The 21,708-nt window shown below is 46.3% G+C and overlaps 2 protein-coding genes across 5 annotated transcripts in view; both read left to right on the forward strand.

Annotated features, from left to right (window-relative positions):
- The first annotated feature begins 14,084 nt into the window (after positions 1–14,084).
- On the forward strand, positions 14,085–15,181 carry LOC125948042 (m-AAA protease-interacting protein 1, mitochondrial). The gene is made up of 3 exons (XM_049673679.1): positions 14,085–14,523; positions 14,596–14,891; positions 14,954–15,181. The coding sequence occupies exons 1-3, from the start codon at positions 14,104–14,106 to the stop codon at positions 15,087–15,089; spliced, it is 852 nt and encodes a 283-aa protein (XP_049529636.1). The 5' UTR covers positions 14,085–14,103; the 3' UTR covers positions 15,090–15,181.
- A 998-nt stretch (positions 15,182–16,179) lies between these two features.
- LOC125948037 (nocturnin) overlaps positions 16,180–21,708 on the forward strand; it is a 17,797-nt gene continuing 12,268 nt past the window's right edge. The window contains exons 1-2 of one of the 4 annotated variants that reach the window (XM_049673665.1): positions 20,915–21,393; positions 21,478–21,708. The exon at positions 21,478–21,708 is cut by the window's right edge and continues 350 nt beyond it. In XM_049673665.1, the coding sequence (XP_049529622.1) occupies positions 21,493–21,708 (216 nt within the window). In that variant the 5' untranslated portion in view covers positions 20,915–21,393; positions 21,478–21,492. Of the gene's footprint in view, positions 16,493–20,914 lie in introns of those variants that run through there. The other 3 variants (XM_049673667.1, XM_049673671.1, XM_049673664.1) reach the window with 3 other exon arrangements.

The following is a 21,708-nucleotide window of genomic DNA, read 5'->3' on the forward strand; positions in this document are numbered from 1 at the left end:
CCAGAGGGGTTGCGTGTTCCACCCCGGGGGAAAGGGACAGGATCCGAACACACACACACACACACATACACCGGGGTGACAGCAGTCGCCGCAGCTTCCAACCTTCCGCTTCGTGGTGGTGGTCGCTTTGGCTTCTCGCTCACTCGCGTGCTACGACGGAGGGTGCTACGTCAAATGGTACGATTTGCAGCAGATCTGCTTGCTCTTTGGTTGGCTGCCGCCTTCGCCTTCGCTCTCTCTGTCGCTCGCCTGCCTCGGCTCGGCCATCATACACCGCCGGTTTCGCACCCCCTATAGCTGTCCCTTGCTAAACGGTTGATGATTCCTTCGTCCAAAGTCGGTGGTAAAGGAGAACGGAAGGGGGGGAAAGTGGGGGTTGCGTGGTTGATGTGGAGACGCCCGGTTTGTGGAGCGCGAATGCTGCTGGCCTCCAGCACACGCACACGAGCGAGCGCACACCACAGCATCCGCCAGTTGAAACAACAAGTCGTCGTCGTCGAATCCCCGACGATGATGATGGTGGCTGGCGATGGCAAGGTGGCGGGTAGGTGGATGCTGCCATCATTTGTGGCACTTGTGTTGCCACCGCTGCTGCTGGCTGGTGGTGTTGTCAACTGCCTTCCTCCTACACTCTACACATTACTGGGTGTGGCGAGGGGATGGTGCGAGGGGATTGAAATCGAAAATGATTCTGCATCGCAAATGGCACCAACCAACCAACGAACGAATGAACGAACGAACGAGCTTGGTCCTGGCCATGCGCAGAGAAGCCTGAACTGGACTGGACAAACACACATACACACGCAAACATGGACACTACAACTCACTAACACACAGCACTAGCGTGGAGTCGGGGGGGAACATGGCGAAACTCCAGCATGGCGCTGCTGCTTCTCCAGTTAATCCCGCGCAGCACAAGACCACAAGACACACCAGACATGTCAGCCGTGGAGGCGGTCGACTGCTGCTGCTGCTGATGCTGCTACTATTGCTGCTGTTCCTATGTGAGCACAGTTGGTGTGCTATTTGGAACGTAAAGGCGATGGCGAGGCTGGCAAGATTGAACTGACTTACGGCAGGTCGAACCGGATTCATCGATCAACATTGTGGCAGCAACAGCTTCTTCTTCTGGTGTGCCTTGGAAGGCAACGGGAATAGGTGCTTTGCGGCGCGGCATGACGTGAAGGGCTGGCCGCACACCGAACATCAGTCGAACGCCAGAATGGAGAACGGAGATCAAGGATGGATATACGCGGTTAATATGGGAGGCGAAAAGTAATTTGAAAATGGTTTTTCCAGGACAGAGTGCACCTCAGTGACCTCGATTTCTTCTTCACTATGTTATTTTATGTAAAGATATGGTCGAATAGTAGATGTTTTGTTACTTGTTACTTATAAATTTGTTGTAATTTCTTTTGCATCTTGTAGTACTGTAGTTGCATAGCTTAATGGTATTTAATGGACACAATCAAAAGCAAAGGTTATTGGAAAGGGTGAATATAGAGTGAAAAATGAAATAATGTTATTATTTCGAGAAGAAATGTTAATTTCCAATATTCCCGGTTTGAAAACGGAATATATACGATGCAAAATAGATAGGAATTAACTAAAGTGGGACAAAGCATCTAAACAACCTAGCTCAAATAAGGACGATTCTGATGCCCGACGTCAATCCTAATATTCGAAATCTTATTTTGGCGCAGATAACAAACGATTTTTAACAAATAAGACAACCAAATACCATAAAAATGGCTAGAATAACATGAAGAGATCAATATTAATAAACCGTTTAGCATTACATTAAATATTTGGGAGAACTGTAATGTTGTAGAACGGGAATTAATTGGTAAGAATTAAACCACGGTTCATTTATTCAATCAACTAAGTTCAAACTATTATCCCAGCTAACTTTACAGTATAATTCCTATTAATTTAAGAACACCAGAAATCAGACGTCGGATGAAATTATTATTATCTTCTGCTAATGTTTACTCCTATTTCCCATTAAACACTAAAAGACAGTGATTTGATTCTAGATAGCTAGAATGAAAACATAAAAAACCGGATGATGGTGCTTAGCATGATGATATCTGGCAACATCTGAAACCACAGCTCGAAGGATTAATCTTAATGCTTTTGTTTTTCATTTTATAACCAGCAGCGCTACCGTAATCTATCGTTTCTGACATTTGCTTTTGCTTCGTTTTCATCGTTTAATTCGTATTTCGGTGACTAACATCGTCTCAAAAATTTGGGCCCGCCCAAAATTATCAACTCAGGCCCGATTTCTCAACTAATCATTGACGATTTGCGATTCAGCGCAATGCTAAGACAATAAACGTCATATCACCTAAGCATCAAAAGCTGTGTAGATGATATGTAAAACCCAAATTAATCTGATTTATTTAACGAACCTTCTTTTCAACATTTATCCTGAAGGATACGATACCAAGGATAATCACACACACGTGATGCTCACATACACGCGGCGTACACTGTTCGCTATCTTTTTCTCGTTCTCTCCTTCGCAATTCTTTGCTTTTCTCGCTCTCGCGCCTGCGAGAATTCCGAGAAAGGGGCGTTTTCATGTTCAGAGGGGTGGAGCTTAACACATTCAAGCACACTCACACTCTCACAAACCGTGTATGTATTGGTGCGCTGACGAAACACAAAATCAACCCTCACCTCTACCCCATCGCACCCACAAAAGTCCTGCCATAAAGTAGGATCCTGATGCTCTGACGATGCTTGCTTTCCAGTCGCAAGTCGCCGAAGTGAAACACATAAAACCCGCTTGCGCTTAACGATCTCCCCGTCCTGTCGCCTCCCAGTCCACAACCACCATCCCCCCCGAATTGGAGCATTAAAAAGGGGAGCTCGAGCAGGTCGAGGAATCGTTCGTTCGTTCGTTCGTTTCGTTCGTACGTTCGGAGCTGTGAGGTTTTGCGAGGTTAAACATAGATCGAAACAGCAAAGCATAAATATTCAACATTATCGACGGCGACGACGAGAGGAGAGGAAGGGCCGCCAATGCTCGGTCTTCGGGGTCTTCGAATCTTTGCTCGCTGGTCCCTTGGTGGTCCGGTTGTTTAGTTCTGTTTTAGCCTTTTTTCCCCCATTTTTCCGTCGGTTTTTTTTTCTTCAACTTTAAGTGGATCTTGATTTTGGACAAGGCATTCCCATCCGGGGGCCGATCGATAACGGTCACCCCCAAAAACCACCGAACAAAAGGTCCCGTTCCGGGACGCAGCCAATGGCGGTGGCGGCGCAGGCGGCGAACAAAAATCATTTAAACCCATGCCTTCGGTGGAGGCGCATTAACTTTTCCAACAACTTTCGACGGCGGGAAAGCGATCACGCGGTTTGGGGCCAGCGACGACGGATCCCCCCCAAAAAAAAAACAACATCCGTTCCCCCGGTCCCTTTCCGTGTGAGCTATTGATTTTTCACTAAAAATGAAAACTCCACCGCTTTTTGCTCCTTTCTCTCGCTCTCGCTCTCTGGCACTGCGTTGATTTGATTGTTGTGTGTGGTGTTTCCTTTCTTGCATTTCACCATTTTTTATGGGTTTTTTTTTTAATGCTCCTACACACAAGGATAGGTTCGGTTCTGGGGACGGCTTTATTCAACGTTGCAGGACGTTTGGCATCGAGCCTTCAATCGGAAATGACATCAGAACGTGACCCTTTTTCACGGCACATCGTGCCAACCGATCGTTGCCATCGTGATGCATTCGCATCCGAGGTCAGGAGAAGGTTGCCTTGCAGCGCATCGAACACCGGAATGCAATCTCCTTCTCTCGGCTTGCTACGATGCCAAACGCAATTCTCGGTCCGGTTCCGGAGTGTAAATCACAATCCTACCCCGAGGACCAGGACTCCGGATGCAGTGCAATCGAGAGCAGATGCTTGAAGAGAGAGAGAGATGCTTGATAATTGACGTCGTTCGACGGTGGACCGGGCTTTAATTGGGTTTCGTTGCACCGTGCGATAAACTGATTAACGCTGATCATCACCATCATCATCGTCGTCGTCGTCGTGTCGCTGTTGCTCGGATGCTTTTGGTGGTTCCTTGCTCTGCTGCTGCTACTCCTGTCGATGCAACGATGCACAATTACCACTTTTTGTGATGCTGCTGGCAGTATCGCTCCATGGCCATGGCCATGGCGATCACCATTGGCACAACGGACGATTGCAACCACGAAGAGAACCACTGTGGCGAGCGCGCAAATGGATTGGAAAATTAATGGCATCGACGGATCGTACGGTGGAGTTTTTCTTTCCCTCTTTTTGTTTTGCACTTTTTTTTCGTCCTCTTCCCATTTGATCTGACCTCAACGGACACGAGCGGTGGCTGGATTGTTATCGATTCGACCTATTTTCGATCTGCCATTGAGAATCAACCTTTTACTGGAATTTGAATTTGTCAAATGTTGGACTAGAATCTTCTTTAATACGTGTTTAAACATAATACATATCTTTTGCGACTCGCGAGCATATTATCAACTCAGTTTTGAACTCGTCTATACTTCAGGAATCAAATTACTGAATCCAAAAGGACTCAAGTATTCATTCCATTGAAAACCCACATTGACAAAATGAGACTGAAAAAATGGAATTTTCTATCTCAAACCAAACCAAACGCAACTCGTGGAACGCATACCTGTGCAAGCACTCCGAGCAACCGAATGAAATGCTCATCGATCACAATTCCCGCGTTGGCCGCTCGTCGAGCGAAAATTTCAAACTAATTAGGTCCGTAGAACACGCAGCTCGAGGATAGAGCGCCAAAGAGCGTCATCATCCGGTATCCAACGTTCCACCGAGCACCGACACGGTTGTGATGGCCCCTCCGCAAACACACACACATACACGCCGGGGACGGGACAACATTATAAATCTAGCCCTCCTAATCCTACTTAATCTTTCCACTTTCCACCATGGCGATGGCGATGGCGCTCCGTCCTTTCGCAGGGGCGATCATGCTCTGCTCATCAGTCAAATTACCAACACAGCGCAAAGCACAAACGAACAAACACAGCGTCAGCATCAGATGAGCAAAAGCATGACGACGACGACGACGACGAACGACATTTTAGATGAAAAAGGAAAAGTTTTCCCTCCCTCCCTCGCGTCGCAGCAAGCGTTGAGGAAAGGACATTCACTTAAATTCGATTTTCATACCAGCGCCACAGCGGCTCGTTCAGTGTTTCAGTGTGGTGTGCTCCGGCGTGGCTCCGGACATTCCCGATGATGAACGTCGTTCGCATTCCGTGCCACCAGCACCAGCATCAGCACCAGCACCGGCACCGGCCGTTAAGAGTCCCGGTAGCAAACGGTAATACGATGCAAAAGTGCCATCAGAGAGCTGTGTTTGAGCGAGGGGGGAGGTTTGGGCGGAGAGGGCTTAAATCTGAATCCCGGACCGACCCGCAGCACCGTTAATGGAATATTGAAAATTTGTCACAGATGTTAAATGGCGGCGGTTTAATCTAATATATAAGTGGAAGGTGGGCGCGCGATGGAATATAAATTATACATAAAAGATAACATTAGGAAAAATAATTCTCGTTGATTGAGTGGTGGTGGAGGTGGTGGTGGTGGTGCGCGCCTTCTGCGAGCAGAGCACAACTTGTGGCCGCCTACCACCCGAAAGGACATAAAAATGACAAGTGGGATGGCGGGAATGACATTGGCGACGACGACGAAGACCCGGATGACGATGGCAACGATGGTGAGGATGATGATGAAAGACTTTTCCTTCCATTCAAAGTCGAAAGCATGTTGGTATCGGTGGGTCTGTTTGGGAGGTAGAGCAGAAGCTGGAATGCTCGAACGATTCGAATCGATCGATTTTGGGCCGGGCCAGGAGTAGTGCTCGCCGACCTCGTTGCTCTCGTTGACAAATGTTCGCCCGCCGTTCTCTGTGTGTACAAACAGCAGCTTTGACTTCATTTGCATATCCTTTACTGGTGGTGGGAGGTCAGGAGAAGCGGAGTCGAGTAGTCAGTAGGCAAATGGCGGCGGCGGCGGCGCCAGCTACTTGCCGTGCCTGCCCGGTACAGTAGTCGTCTGGTGTTGGTAGGCGGTGTTGTGGTTTTGCATACAGATGAATGTTGGCCCCGTGTGCACTGAACCGGGCGAGGATTTCAATCGAATAAATCCGGATTGCTCTATGATTGATAGGCCAAAAGGCTTGGCATTTTGTTGGCAACGTCAGGTGTAGCCGAGACTCTTACCTCTGGGAGGTGCAGGGGGGATGGGAGAGAAAGGAGGAGGGAGCGGTATGCGCACGGATTTCGCATAATGGACTCTACTGCCTCGTGCCTATCGATCGTCTATGAAGTGGGCAGGAGGGACAGATTGAAGCATTATAGCGAGTGCGGACCTTCACTGTGGGCGATGCTGAGTGGGTTTGCAGTTAGCAAAAGAGTGATTACGAGATTGCGGTTTGGTCACATTTAACAGTATGCTTAACGAAACACAAGTTTTACAAACTTTTCATAAAATGCTGATGAGCGTACATGGTGTCGACGCAATTAGTGGATAGTTTGCATTGAGTAAGTTATTATTAACTATTTTTATTTTGAAACAATGAATAATTGAATTGTTATATTTCTTCAGCATTTTTCTATCTTTATTAAATGATTATTTCAATCAATTTTGTGCGCTTTCCATTATCCGATATGCTTAGCAGAACAGATAACTCTTTTGTAAGCTCCATTTATGAGCATCAATTTGTGCTTGTGTCGTATGAATAGATAAAAAATAGCTGGTTATTTAGGCTATTTTGCAACAAAGATTTCTTCTTACTTGCTTACTGATTTAATAATATTTCTTAGTCATTTCTGTAAGAGTTTCTTTATATATAATTTCATCAGGTTGCTTGTGTAAAAGATTGAATATGGGCTGCTCATAACTGAAACTTTAATCGATTTTTTTACTTATATCATGACGGGAGAGCCTTATGTTTAACATATATTGAATTAAATCGCTGCAAAAAGTATTCTTGTTTCAGAAAACAAGTGAGAAATTACAACGACCATCCTTCTAAACGATTTAGTTGAACAGCATTTATTTCGACAATTCTTTTTCTATCATTAGATTCACGAAGGACATGTAATATCTCTGTGATTAAGCACTAGAAAGTTGCTTTTCGGACGAATAGAAATGACCGATAAAACATTCCCACATAAATATAGATTCTTACCTCATGCAGCAAGTTTATAACAAATAACTTAAGGCCATAAATGTACTTGTTATGTTATGTATTCATATTAGATAGTACAGGTTAGCATTGTTGTCAACAGGTGACGATTGTCACAAACACAATTGAGTCCAGAACATTAGAAATTATGGTTATGTAATGTTAAATAATGCTGTTGCTTCCAAACGAATGAATAAATTCCTTAATTTCCACTCAAACCTTTTTTTCATGAAAAAAAATATGCGACATTGCCGCCCCATGTCAACACTCAAATACATGATTCTGGACAACCTAAATCATACGAAAACTTATTTTTTGCATGAACACAGCACTTGAAATCCTGATAACAAGCGACTGTACCACAAGTTAAACAGCTCTTGCATTAACTCCACCGAAGCTTACGAAACCAATTTCATTCCGATCGTTTGAAAACAATCGAAGACCTTCCTGCCTCCCATAGGAAACTCCAGTCACATGTCACGTGGACTCGGGCCCACCTATCGGTAGCATATCGCGATATCGCCGTTAAATCAATTATGTCATTACCAGACGCACGGTCAAAACCATGAATGCTAATCAAATAATTCTTTATTCCCTCGTCACCCGGATGGCATCAAATGGAAATGAAAACAAACAAATCGGACTGGCCCGGGCATTTTCCCATGCACCGCCGGCCCTGAGGTCCACAGAAAGGGATTCGCTGGGCGATTCGCCTACACGGAAAACCCACACCGGGCCGCTGCTCAGACACGGCTAAACGGTCTTTTCGGTGTCGACTTCTGTTTACAATTCACGCTGGCCTAATGATTAGCTAACGGTCGGTTGTGACTACCGCGGTGCACACTTCCCATTACGACTCGCAGCACTCGTCTCGTGCATATTCCACGCCTCCGATTACACCCTGGAAATGGGGGGGGAAGAGGGATTTGCCACTTCAGTGACCGAGATTGCCGTATCCTCAGGGGAAAATCTAGAGCGTTTGTCTTTTGCGAATCACTTGTAGAACTCGCTTTATAGCACACAGTTATGCTCTAAACTATCTTTTCCAATGCCTTTTCTCTCTCTCCTGTCGAAGCAGACACGCCTCGGCACGCGGATCGCGCCCCTCCTGATGGGAATGCTGGAGGTGAACTGGAAAAGCGGAAATACAAACACTTCACTCCGTTCCACCGATCCGGTGTCCGGTACGTCGGCCCAGTCAATCAGCCAGTTTGTTAGTTCAGCCTCCCTGTACCCCATTCCTCATTGCATCGCGGGTTCTAGGTATGCCTCGTGCCAGGATGGGCGTTCTCCGTTCGGTCCGTTGACTTCGCTATCGGGTTGGCGGAAGTGCAATTCGCCGGTGCGCGAGAAATGGGAAATAAATTTCATCAAATTTTTCCGAATCTGTTTTTGACGCAAACGCGCGCTTCGACACACACTCATCACAGCCCGGAAACCGCCCAACCTGGCAGTCGCTATCTGTGTGTTCTCTGGCAGGATTCTCTGGCCGGATGGTTTCCGGTTTCGCGGGCGCAATCATTTCTATATATCTCATTCACGCCGTTATGAGCATTAATAGTCTGATTCCATTATGCTAACAAATCGTTTCGTGTGGGAAGTGACCGACGGACGGACGGGCGGATGGACGGTAGGACATTCCATTCGACCGCGACCTGGATCAACTGCAAACATGCAGCAGTTAGATTGGGTAACCTTCTCAATAGAGCACGACGCACGTGACCATATAGGTGATGTTGTTGCGCACAAGGTTAGTCTTTTCTCTGTATTTGCGTTTCCTTAATTGTTCTTCTAATCTGGCGTCAATACAAGGATTTTCTGTCAGAATTTTGTTTGAATTCATAGAAGGAAATAATTAGTTCCAGGCTCTACGTCGAAAAACAACTGAGCAGATGACCGAAACGATACAGGGTTTGTAGATAAAGCAGCACCAACTATCATAAATACTGTGCAAGAATGCCATTTTGTGGACAAGAACGACATACTAACTGTTTCCAGGGAGCTCCTATTGATGGTTGTTATGGCTACCTCCTATTTGTATATTTACGGTTGTGCCTGTTACTCATAAAGATGTCCATCTTCATCTTACATTCGGTCGTCCATTTTCTGGAAAAATGTAAAGCCCACGGACTTACTACCTGGCCACTAGGGGTAGTGTGCACTCGCGTATTGCTTTCAAAATGGCGGAACGACCGATTCTCGTTCGTTCTCCAATGATGTCCGGGAATTGATGCAAATGGAAAATGATTCTGTTATGACATTCCGGGCAAGGTCCTGCCCACCGACACTGTCAGAGGTCCTGGCAAACTGCGCTACGAGGACTGTCCATGACAGGCGCACACATTGCCGCCAGGTGACGGCTGCTGGATGCTACCTGAGTCATCGTTCTTGGCCGCATTCTTCCCTTCCTTCACGCCATTCGTTCACTTACAGTCCAATCGGAGATGGAAGCAAAGCAAAGGGAAAACCGAGGAAGACAATCGATGTCGGTTGTGGGAGGATGACCAGTTTGACTGTTTTTGACTGTTTCCACCCCCCTCACAGGGTACGATTTACATGCCCATCCCTTTGACTGCACGCGCGGCCAGCCAGTGTGTCAAAACAAAGGTCAGCCTCGGCCTGAGATGCTGTCCTCTGTTGGTCTTTTGGGCGTTCGATAATGCCCGAGGGCAGAGAAGAGAAGATAACGTCCCTTTCTCACTCTCTACAGCCAGCAGCTAGTAGCAGCACTCCACCCCTTGACGAATGCGGCCATCTTTAGCTTGGCCGGCTGCCTATGGAAGTGTCAGTGCCACGGTGTGCCACATCACAAATGCCGAACTTAACTCATTCGATTGACAAAACTGTAATTTATGTTGATTGAATTAAGGGAGGACGCTCCAGCACACTCCTCGAGGCGCGGTGATCGTCGTCGTGGGATTGCCGTTGTGTCACTGTCCGGAATCGACACATTTCCTTCGTTCGTTCAGCGTTCGTTAGATGATGTCGCAACTCGAGCAAATGCTGGAGGCAACTTTGAACTCAACAAATCAAATCAAAATAAATCAAATCACCGAAAAGTAAAAAAGAAGAACCGAGCCGAGCCCAAAGTGTGTACTTTGGGAACTTTCGACCAGAGCGACATGTTTCTTTCTCGCACGCTCTGGCTCCCTTATCCCATGGAGAAGGGAAGGGACAACCCCAACTGCTGGAGAGATTGTCGGCGAAAAGAAAAGTGTTGCCGCGAAATAAGAACGAAACACCCCAATGACTTTGTATCTGGTGTACGGTGGGATGTGAGGTTTGGCTTTGGCTCTGACTACGTTAGAGGAGAAAATGGTAAGCAGCACGCAGCGGATAGCGAAGTGCAGCGTGCGTCTTTCGACCCAAGAACCCCACAATCCTTGTGCTGGTTGAACTGGATGGTGAAGGTGGAGTAGTATCGTGATGCTAAAGGACGAGCATCCTACAGGAACATGCCAGTGTATCTGAAAGCCGAGTGGTGAATTCCTGTCACGTGCAGAACCCTGTAAAGATCGGAAAAAGTCCAAAGACACCGAAACAGAGAGTTGAGAAGCTGTGCGAAAGGAGAAATTTATCAGAAAAGGTTGAATAAAACAAATCATAAACGAACCATAATTATGAGTGATAAAATCAAACTAAGTCGTATTTATATTTTTATATTAACCTTTTATTTCAAATTAATGGTAAACTTTTAACTGTTGAAGGTTCCTTTGAAACAATAAGAACATAACGCTATTTCCTCACCGTTTCATGTTGACTAATTTAGTATCATTACCTTTCCGAGCAGAGTAAAATGCTAGTATTGCAGATTTGAATAATAAGGATGCTCGGCGTACCAAACTCGGGCGGGCGTATCAAAATTTACAGATAAAAACAAATTATTGTCTACCAGCCCCCCTGGATGGTGCAACCAGAATTTTACAGTTCACGGATCATTATCCTGGAAAAACTCAATCCTCGATAGTCGCTTTTAAAGTGATGCCAAAACATCGATTTTAAACTGTTTAAATGTTTGTACATTCCATTCAAATTCGCACTACCACAACTATTGTACCACCAGGCACCTCCCCTATCACGAGCACAATTAGTTTCTCTATCATTATCATTATCACGATCCTTGGTTGAAAACTTCATATCGTTGCTACGCCACATCGAATCACCTGCAGTGCCAACATAACTTCCTAGAGTTAATCTGTAATCTTCACTCTCGCTATCTACTTTGAACTGATCGTAGCGTGCATACTTGTAAATGCCTCTAAAGTCTTTGATCTCAATTATTACTTCATGTGCCCGAGCGGACGTGATCTGGTGTATTTTCTCCAGCCCGAGCCAGAATTCCTTTTTTAAACTGCCGAAGCCATCACGGTATTCTGGCCAGTTACGATTAAAATCAGCCGAGCCGTCGAATCGATGCTGCACCACTGCCCAACCGCCTCCGAACACTTCTTGCTCACAAAACACTTTAAACGGTGAACTAATGTTGTAAACACGAATACGATAAACTCCGGACACTCTGGATGCTACATCCTTGCACGATTTAACTTGAGGCAGCTTTTGCTTTAGACTTTTTGTTGGTGCTGTCGTTGTGGTAGCTGCGGAGGATGAAAATGTTGCTGGGGTTGTCGGTGTCTTCTCGTAAACGACATGGATGTTTGCCATTTGCTCCTGGAGATCGTGCATTTGAAATTGAAGCTCCGACAATTTATGATCGATGTACTCCAACTTTGTCAGCAGTATCTCCAGCCCGAACCCCATAATTCCATCCACTGGCAATGGTTCTCGGACAGCGTTCGCGTTATCCGAGCTATCGGAGGCAGCCCTTACATAGCAATGAGCACAAAACAATACAATAAAAATAATCAGTTTCATTTTGAACAAAATAGAGACGTTTCTGAACTGGGCAAACGATCTGAACTGTGCTTTCCTATTTGGAAGAAGGTCTTACACTAAATCATGCTCGGAAAAAAGATGCCTTCAATATGATTGCGGCTTCCGTTCTGGTATGGTTATCAACGAGAATGTGTACAGTAAGTAAAAAAAAAATTAGACAGCCGTACTGGAATGACGGCTTATTTAATAGTACTTTCTAAAAAAATAGTTTACATTTAAAATGGATTTCCATCACTGGATGCTCTTGGATTTGTTTTTAATGTCTTTTTTGGTAAAAATATGCTTCGTTATTATTTATTTAAAATCCCACCTTAAAATAAATATTCCTTGATTTGTGAAAATTTGGACAATCAATGAAGAAATGAACTATGATCATTCAAAAGTTGGAAAACGCTTATCCGATTATGAATGAATACACTGTTTTTAGTCATACTGTTTGCCGAAACATTTGACGAGCTACCCACTTGATAAGCATGACGTAATGCTGTGCTAAATGATTGCAAGCTGCCGCAGTAGTCACTTGATAAGACGCGTGCATTGGCCCAAAAATCTATACAGGCCCGTTTGTTCGCATTGTCGGGATAACACTTTGCCTTCTACATGCATAATTTGGTCAAACCTTCTCTCAAAGCAAGCAACTCAACTAGTAAGCGAAGATAACAGCAACGCGTGCTTGTCGCAGCTGATAGCAATTAGTTGTGCTTTGTTGAATGACTTACAATAAGATGGAATTAACTGCATGTAAGCCATTGATACCGTTACTTCGATGAATCTAAATTCTTCATACTCCGTGTGCTAATCGAGCACTACATCATCCATCATCCATCATCCCCAATCCATCCAATGAACGAAAACAACTATTCCTGTGCAATTTTGTTTCTTTTTGCTAGTGTGTTTAAAAAGTTAGGTGACACGGTATACAATTTGCCCGCATAAAGGGATATCTTTAATTTTATATTTTTAGCAGATAGTCAGCAGTGTTATTGACAACCATGGCAAGTTTCAAGTCAAAATATTCTGTAGTGTTTGAAATACGTATTTTTTTGTTAACTGCTAAAAGTGCATTATTCGTTTTTTGCCATGTCGCAAATTTTTAGGCAAAAAATTTACATTAAACATATTTTTTCTGCTGCGGATACATCAATACAAATAGTACAGGAAGCCTTTGGTAACGATACTATGTAAAAAAAATATTTGCAGGTGATACAAAGATTTCCAGGAGGGTTGGGAATGTTTTGAAGAGGAAGAACGCCCTGGACGACCACCAACGTCAATCGATACCCGAAATGTGCTAGCCACACACTCATTCGATCTTCCTTTTTTTGGTAAAGAAATTTCCAAGAACGTTGTAGAGATCATGCGAAAGATTAGTATCGTAGGTTAACCAGTATAGCTAAGTAAAGACACTAGATATTGTATCAAGCATTCGCAGCAAGCATAACGAAAAGGTTAGGGACTTGGGCCATGTGACTCAGATAGTTATGAATATTTGCTACGGCAAAAGTACTTTTGTTTTTCACATCCATCACTCAAATTGAATTTGTTGAATTTTAGAAATAATCATTTTTAGAGTAAATGATAATGATTAACTTACACTTTCCATTCCCATCGTACTTAGTTCTACAAAATTGAGATGATCACCATCAATCGACGACAAAAAGGAATGTAAGCGGGTTTATTAACGCTTAATAGACCCGTCGCCAGAACAATTTCTGGTCTATTAAACAATAATAGACCCGGTGGCATACATTTTGATAATGGGGCTGCTAGTCTGGACGCTGGGCAACATAACAAAATTAAAAAAAAAAAAAAAAATTTCTAACACAAATAATAGCGTCACAATAAAGTTGTGGAAAATTGTAATATTTTTAATCATCCTGAATATTCTTGATTTTTACTCAACTTCAATTTTTGTTAAATAATTTTGGTTTTCCGAGAAGGATAAGGGGGTAGCTACATGGGCGACGTTTATGCTGCATGGGCCTGTGATTATCTGTCATCACGATGTTTGTTGTGAAAAATTCCGGAAAACGATTTCATAAATTTTTCAGCAATTTTGTGCGCTTTACTCCGGCTGTTTGCAATAATAATTCCTTCTCCAGCTTATCAAAATGTGCCCACACTACCGTAGCAAAACCGCCGGCCTGGAACGGCTATGTTCACTTTCTACCGGCTTCTTCACGACCCTCGGTGGTAGGCAATCAAAACACGGTTCAAATACGGTGGAACTCGACCGATGAGCACCAGCATCCCACCCGGAAGGTGAAGAAACCGTTGATGCTGATGGACTTCCCGCAGCTGGTGTGGCCCTCGGTTGTGAAGACCATCCGCAACTTTATCATGGTGCACTTTATTATTCGGCCATACTTTGATCGGGACTTTAACATTCCCGATTTCGTGATCGGAGCGAAACAGGCTCTGCAGGTGTGGTTTCTTTATGGAAAATCTGTTGACGGCAGCTTGAACGGTTAACGAACTTCCGGTTTAATCTTTCAGGTCGTTTCCTTGGCTCTGGCTGGTGGTGAAGCAAAGCAGCTGGAAGGGCTGGTCGATCGTGTCGCGCTAAACGATGTGAAGCAATCGCTTTCGAAAATGTCGGTTGCCGAACGGTACGACATACGGGTGGACAAGGAGGATGTGTACTTCTCCTTCCCATACCAGGTCGGTGTCATGTTCGATGAGTCGGAAGACGACAGCCAGAAACGGTTTGTCGAAATTACCATGGTCTTTCACGTGCTTCGAGGGTTAAAAGGAATGATCGAGCGAGGCGAAACTGTTCCACTTAACATTGGGTAAGTCACACCTCATTTGTGGAGCGATCGTTTACTGATTCCTTCTATTTTCTACGACACAGAGCACTCCCTGAGTATCGCGATAAAATCAGCATCTGCAACTACAGATTCATCAAGGAGTTTACCAAGGGCGTCGATTCCGACTGGACGGTGAACGTAATCAACCACTTCAGACCGAGCGATTACATCGAAGAGTAAACAGGTATGCCGTCTGTCGTCATTCACACATCCGAATGATCAACCAAGAAACCTCGTGTATAGTAGCAGTACAATAAAGAACACAAAAGTGCATGGTTAATATTGTCGTATGCTCTTTCCGAAGGTGCCACTTTGCGTCGTAGTGGAAAATTTTTGCCTTGTTTCTGGAAGCTACACACTGCCGCGTGTTTGGCTTTGTACTGATAAGCCGCTTCTCTTCGATAAGTCCAGCTCGGCTAGCTTGGCGAGCTATTCCCGTACGCAACCTCGACAATCGACAGGAGCAGTTTATCTTCGCGACCTAGAACAGGGTTGAGTTCATCAACCGAAGTCCATCGAAGACCACTCAGTTATTGTTATCTTATCAAATGGTGCCCTCATCCCGGGAAGTAATAAACGACCTAGAAATCAATCGGCCAATCAATTCTCCATGAATGCCAATAGAAGACCGGTAATTTAACTCAAACGATTGTAAACATATTGCATCATTTGTCACGCAAATGGAAGTATAAGCCCTATGCAGCTGCCTGATTAAAGGCAGAACGCATGCCCTTCCTTTGTCTTTATTCATTCCGATGGTGGTAATCTTCCGCCGGCATCGCGTTTATAGTAAACAAAATGTCTTCATCATCATGCACTATCGACGTGACGAAAGTCCTCTGGGCGTCTAATCTTAAGTGTACTTGTCGGACACTTCCTCAAGGACAAACATTCTAAGCTACATTACACCGTAATGACCTACTAACGCTCAGCTGGTTTCAAAGATCTGCCATTAATATCAAACAATTCCTTCCCGCCAGTTTCTCCAGCTTGAATTGGCGTTATCAACTGCGGTTCCGACACATACCGTCATGATCCGAACCATCGTAGACCGGTTTCTTGTATGCGTATTCCAGTGGGTAGCCGGTGAAAGAAAGTTAAAAGACCGGTAATAACTGAATTCTGTCTCCCTGTTTCACTGATAGACGCGAGTAGTACGCGAAATCAGTTCCCGCTGGCCGGGGGACATGTGTTGGTGTATGCGTACTGGATGGTACTACCGAGCTGATAAGGAATCCGCGATGCCATGCTTGCCTTGGACCGGCATCCATAGCCACTACTAGTCAACATCTCGTCCCGAGTGGTTGTGGTTGGTGTGGCTCGAGCTGCCGGTGCCGGTAACCGTGGTCTGTCCCTGGTGCGTTTCCCCTCGTTTGGTGGTCACTCTTGGGGCACATATCTTGGGAGTTGGGTTCAATCCGGCTAAATCAGTGGACGGCGCATCCGCAAATCTTGATGTAAGTGAAGATGAAGATAGCGAAGTGATAGCTTACTTCGCGATTGTTTCGGGCACTACAATTACGAATCTTCCCATCGATCATCCAATTGTCAGTAGCTGAAAGCTATTCGTAGAAGAAAGAAAGGTAAGTGTTATTACAAATATCTAGAGAACTGTGAAAGATAAGCAGAACCAATGAAGCAATCTACGTATCATGTGAACCAAACGTGACCAGGGCAAGAAGTGGATCCGATCCGGATCCGGTGATTGCACAGACATGGAAAGTGTGTCGTAGACTGTGGTCCTTTGCAGATTGTCCTCTTATCAGCTGGACTCGGACAGTGGTGAGTCGGTGGATTCGCATTGCAAGAAAAGCAGCTCAAACCGGTGCAAACCGGAATCGGGAAGTGTTTGTTTGCGTTCCTGAACCGATACTTCGTCTAGCGCTAGTGGCTACTCTAGTCCACAGTGATATAACCGGCCCGTGCAAGCTAGCGAGTAGTAGCTCACCGTCATAAATCGATCAGGTTGTTCCTGATCGACTCTATGACCTTTCCTCGATGACTCTATGAGTTTCCTTATATGATGGTAGTACTATGTAAGGTCTAATGAGTTCGTCCATCAGCTCTATTACTTCATGGCTAAAGTGTGATAAGTACGAAATTTCTAGCTGGATGTTAGTTATCTCAAACCGAGTGGACATACAACACATATCCATTGAAGGATGCTTTTGTGAATGAATTGCGCTCAAGGATCTCTTAACTGAAAACGCCGGTCAAAACAAATCGAATCCAAATCGGTTACTCCCAAGGACGCTCGTTTGCTGTTTGTTTCGCTTATCAGTTGCGAGAATAAACTTCTGCTGGGCAAGCTCCTGGTTTGGGTTATCTCATCACCATATTATGGCGGCCATCGACATCGGTTTCGGAGTTACAACCTTGCGAACCGAATTCTGAGATTGGGAAGCAATTGTAAATGTACTTTCGAGGCAATATAAATTACGACGCAAAATGAAGGTCCACTGGTAAAGGTCATGCTTCTGTTGAAATGCTTTCACGTCTGTGCACTTTCATCCCGACATCGACAGAACCTACTGGTACCAGGATGCTGACCTTCGTGCAATTAGTCGCTTCAGTGGCTGCTTCCGGGAAGTGCGCAACCAACTCCCCAGGATCCCGTACGATCCTTCATGTTGCTAGCAAGCTGGTGGCGTGCATGTAAGACGGAAACACTGAGGCATCTCTTACCGTCCAGAAAGCGGACCGACACGGATGATGAATGCCTACTTTGCGTCAAGGAGCCGGTAATTTATTGAGCCGTTTTGCGTGCCGCGACAGGTTTTGCCGGCCGGCCCGGGGTACCTTAAGCCCGGGGTAGACCTTACTACACGCTCCAACGGCATCGGTTGTAAAAACGATGTTGCCACACCAACATCATGAACGCTGTTGTGCATGCATGATGCGTTGCTGTTAATCAAGTCAACCATGCACCGTGCGCTACTCATTTGTCCAGAAGACGAAGCACCACTCCATCGCCTCAGCTTGATTTCTTCGCTCCGGATTCTCCTGTTTCCGATGATTTTACGCTCAGCAGGAAGCGAAGTGGAGTCGATTGTGCGAAAGAAAATATTTTCTTCTGCAATTGATTCATTTAATGGTAATGGCAAAAGCAGCAGTAAACGAGTCAATCACAAATGAGTGGCTCATTTCGTTAATCATCACCTCTGGTCCCATCCCGGGGTGCGTACGCTGCATCACGGAGTTGTTGCAACTCATCGATCACTATTAACACACACAAAAACATACGGAACGGTTAAAATTGTGTTGTTTTATTTTCCCATGATGCACTGATGTCTTCCCGTCACAGTCTTCGAAGTATCGCGAACAAATCCGGTGATGTAAGATTGTGATGGACGACCGTAGCCAACCGTAGCGTGTCTGCACATCTCATCAATCATGAGCTGATGCAGGTGGACAAGATGAGGACCCTCGCTTGGGTGGCTCACCGATACCTTTCGATGATTCACAACAATTTGGAAGTGTTTCACAAAAAAACAAATCAGGACTACCCCTGGACAAAGGTTCCACCGGTAAAATGGCGCTGTAGCTCCGCAGGTTCCGGGACGGTCAACTGAAAGACACATCCGTCGCGCGATCGCGCACACAAATTTATCGTGATCAGCGCGCGCACCAGGTTTAGCGTGACACACGAACCCCGATGTGACCGATGTTAGATAGCACCATAGATTGCATAAAGCAACACAATCAAACATTGTAATTAAACCGATCTTTTATTCCCCTTTCGCGCACCGTTTGATTAAACCAGGCTGGACCGCTGGACGAGTATGGACCCTTGTGCACGTACACGGCGGGGTCCTCACAGCCTCACCTGTAGCTACGGCGATTAAGCATAATCGTGACGGAACGTTCACTTTCCATACCCGGTCACCCGAGGGGTTTGTTCTGGAGTGACGGTGATGGCACAAAACGTGACCTGATTCGATCGGTGTCACCAGAAGCGCTATATTCTCGGTCCCCGGTCCAAGGTGCGCAATTGATAACAGTGACGTGCGCCGGTCATGTCGAGGAGGACGACGCCGCTTACGCCAGCGCCACCCGCCAACCGCCACTGGAGCGCCATTAATTACGCTTCCTAGTTAGATAAGCCACTGCTAGTCGTCTTGGAAGTTGGATAAAGCCGGTAAAGTGTAGCGAGTGAATGTAGTTGTCGCTCGGCGGAATGAATCATGCGGAGGTCGGCAAACTTTTTATTGTTCCAAGTCATGGGATCCCTTCAGACAACCAGACGCACCAAGAGCTGGATCACTGCGGGGGGCTCTTCTATCATCGTGTAGCCCGGCCTACAGCTGCGGCTTATTCGTAGTGATAAGGATTCCTTGTAATAGCTCGCGGAAGCCGGTTGTAACAGCTGCGAACCGCTGCGGACCGCCACAGTACCAACCAATCGTGGAGGTTTAGGGCGGTCAATGTGAGGGCTGTTTACCGAGCACCCTCGGGAGCCAATCATTTGGAACCGTTTCTAGCGCGACGATGACCATGAGCGATGTATGTCCCCCCCAAAGGTGCCGGAATGTGTTTGTTTTGATTCGTAATGCTAGACATTGTTTTATGGGTTTTCGGCACACGCGGTGGTGAAACCATTGTTGTTGATTCATAGCGAGCATATCACGGTCATGAATGGACCATTTCAGACCGTACTATGTCCCTTCTCGTAGTTGTTTGTTGGGAAAAGCTTGAATTCCACATTTTCAAGAGGTTCTGCAAAATGGAATGAAGAACACCGCACCATAGCATTAAGTGCAGAATTCTAATTGACAAAATGTCTTTCAACAACGTATTCTCTTACCTATTGCTAGCTTCCCAAGGAGGGAACTTCAAAATTATGCGAATAACTTATAGCAACGTAAATTTGAATATCATTCTCGGGCACGATCACGATCCCATCGTGAGTGTCGGTTCTCTCGAATCCTTGCCCAGGGCCGGAGTAGAAGCCTGAAACCCCCGGTAGAGCAGAGAAACCAAACACGATCCGCTCTCTCAAACCCGCCGCGATCGCGCATATCTTCGTGGAGACTAGACGCTGGTGCTGGTGGTTTGAACGAGCCCGCGCTCAATAAAACCGTTGCCCTACTCCGTACCCACGATCAGTAGTCGATTCGATATTCTCGAGAGATCACAGCACAGCGCCTTACAGAGACGACCATACCGACCTGTCGGCTCGCGAAGTGACGCGTAAGTTCTCCGATCGTACAAGAAAAAACAGAAACCCGTCTACCACCCCGAAAGGACGGGGACTCTACAGTCTACAGGGCGCAGGGCTCGTGGCCGTGTGCAATGCGTGGTGCTTGGTGCGTGGTGGTCTACCTATAGGCATTATTTGTGTGTGGTGCGGTACACCAACAACCTACCGGGCACCGGTTCTTCCTGCCTCGACGGTGCGCGAAACTTGTTCACTTACTGAAGGTGCTTTTTTTTGTCGTTAAATGTCGTTTGTCGGGATCCATCGCGGGCTCTTATCCTCGTAGCTGTGCTCAAGTGGCTCAAGAGAAAGTGTGACAGAACGAACTAGCCGAGCAATCCCCGCAATCCGTTGCAATCCGTTGCAATCCTTTCGCTGCTGCAGCATCTGGAAGTGACCGTTTGAGTTCCTATTCATGCCGGTGATCAAATTGAATGAGGTGTGAAATCTCACATAAATCTCAAAAACGTTCTAATTAATCGTCAGTTTGATAACACACGCCTCGTGTTTGTACACTGCCCCGGCATTAAATAATCGATCCGTGGTGGCCACGGCTCATACCCGGATCGCAGCACTGGTCAAGACCGTCGTGACCGAGGAAGGAATAAACAAACAAGCGACTGAGGTGCATTACAACATCAATCGATCGATCGCCTCGATCGTGGTGCATTAGTCGTGGTTTTGTCATATCGGTGACGTAAAGACCGCCGTGTATCGTCATCACCACCACCCAGCCTGCCCAGCAATTCCTGGCTACTGCCAGCGTTTTGGCCCCTTTTCTTTTACCTCGATAGACCGGGCACTGCGAGGGTGTGTTACGGTCATAACTGCAGCTACTACCGAACACCCCATTGGCCGGTGAGTGCCATTTTATAGTAGAAAACGCAAACGCGAGCACGAGTGAAAACTAATTTCGACTTCGCTGCCCCCCGGCGATTGTGGTCCAAACGGAAAAGCGGGTGAGGGGTGGGGGAGGTGAACAACAGCAGCAACCGAGAGAGCGCGCAGCTGTAGCGAGTGAGCAAACGACCTTGATCTTGGGAAAGTATTGCTTCGGGCCCGTCGTTGACGTCGTCGGTTGCGAATTCGCAGCGCGTTCCACTTGCGCACCGTCTGACCGATCCGGGCGCACAAGACAGCAAAACGATACCACAAGACGACAGTCAACAACCGGCGGTCAAGTGGCGAGCATCATTCGAAACGGAATCGGAATCGTGAAAGGGATTTGTCGCGGCCGCGCTCGAGTCCTCGACGGTTCAACGGCTGGATTATAGAGAGGGATTAAGGGTAAGCGCCGATTTGGGACAAGACGTGAAGCGGGCCCGCGCGCGTGTCTGTGTGTGTGTGTGATTGACAAGTTGTGACCATCAGCAGTACGTGCATGAGATGAATCTGATGCCGGTGGGACGGTTTGGCCCCGGGTGTCACGAGAAGATTGGCACCGTTTCCCGGATGCTACCGGACGTCGCTTCGGTCGGTTTCTACCGTGGCACCTGTCGTAAAGATTCGTCCGGAGGTACCAACCATAGCAGCGAGCAGCAGCAGAACGAGCAGCAGCTGATCGGAGCGCCACGGAACCGGCGCTACCGGCGGTACGACGAT

The sequence above is a fragment of the Anopheles darlingi genome, chromosome 2, assembly GCF_943734745.1.
Source record: "Anopheles darlingi chromosome 2, idAnoDarlMG_H_01, whole genome shotgun sequence".
In the NCBI taxonomy this organism is placed as follows: domain Eukaryota; kingdom Metazoa; phylum Arthropoda; class Insecta; order Diptera; family Culicidae; genus Anopheles; species Anopheles darlingi.

Coding starts and splice junctions, on each gene's coding strand:
- LOC125948042 (XM_049673679.1), top strand. CDS start 14,104: ATGTTTGTTGTGAAAAATTCCGGAAAACGATTTCATAAATTTTTCAGC. Junction 14,524..14,595: donor GAGCGAAACAGGCTCTGCAG/GTGTGGTTTCTT, acceptor TTAATCTTTCAG/GTCGTTTCCTTGGCTCTGGC. Junction 14,892..14,953: donor ACTGTTCCACTTAACATTGG/GTAAGTCACACC, acceptor TCTACGACACAG/AGCACTCCCTGAGTATCGCG.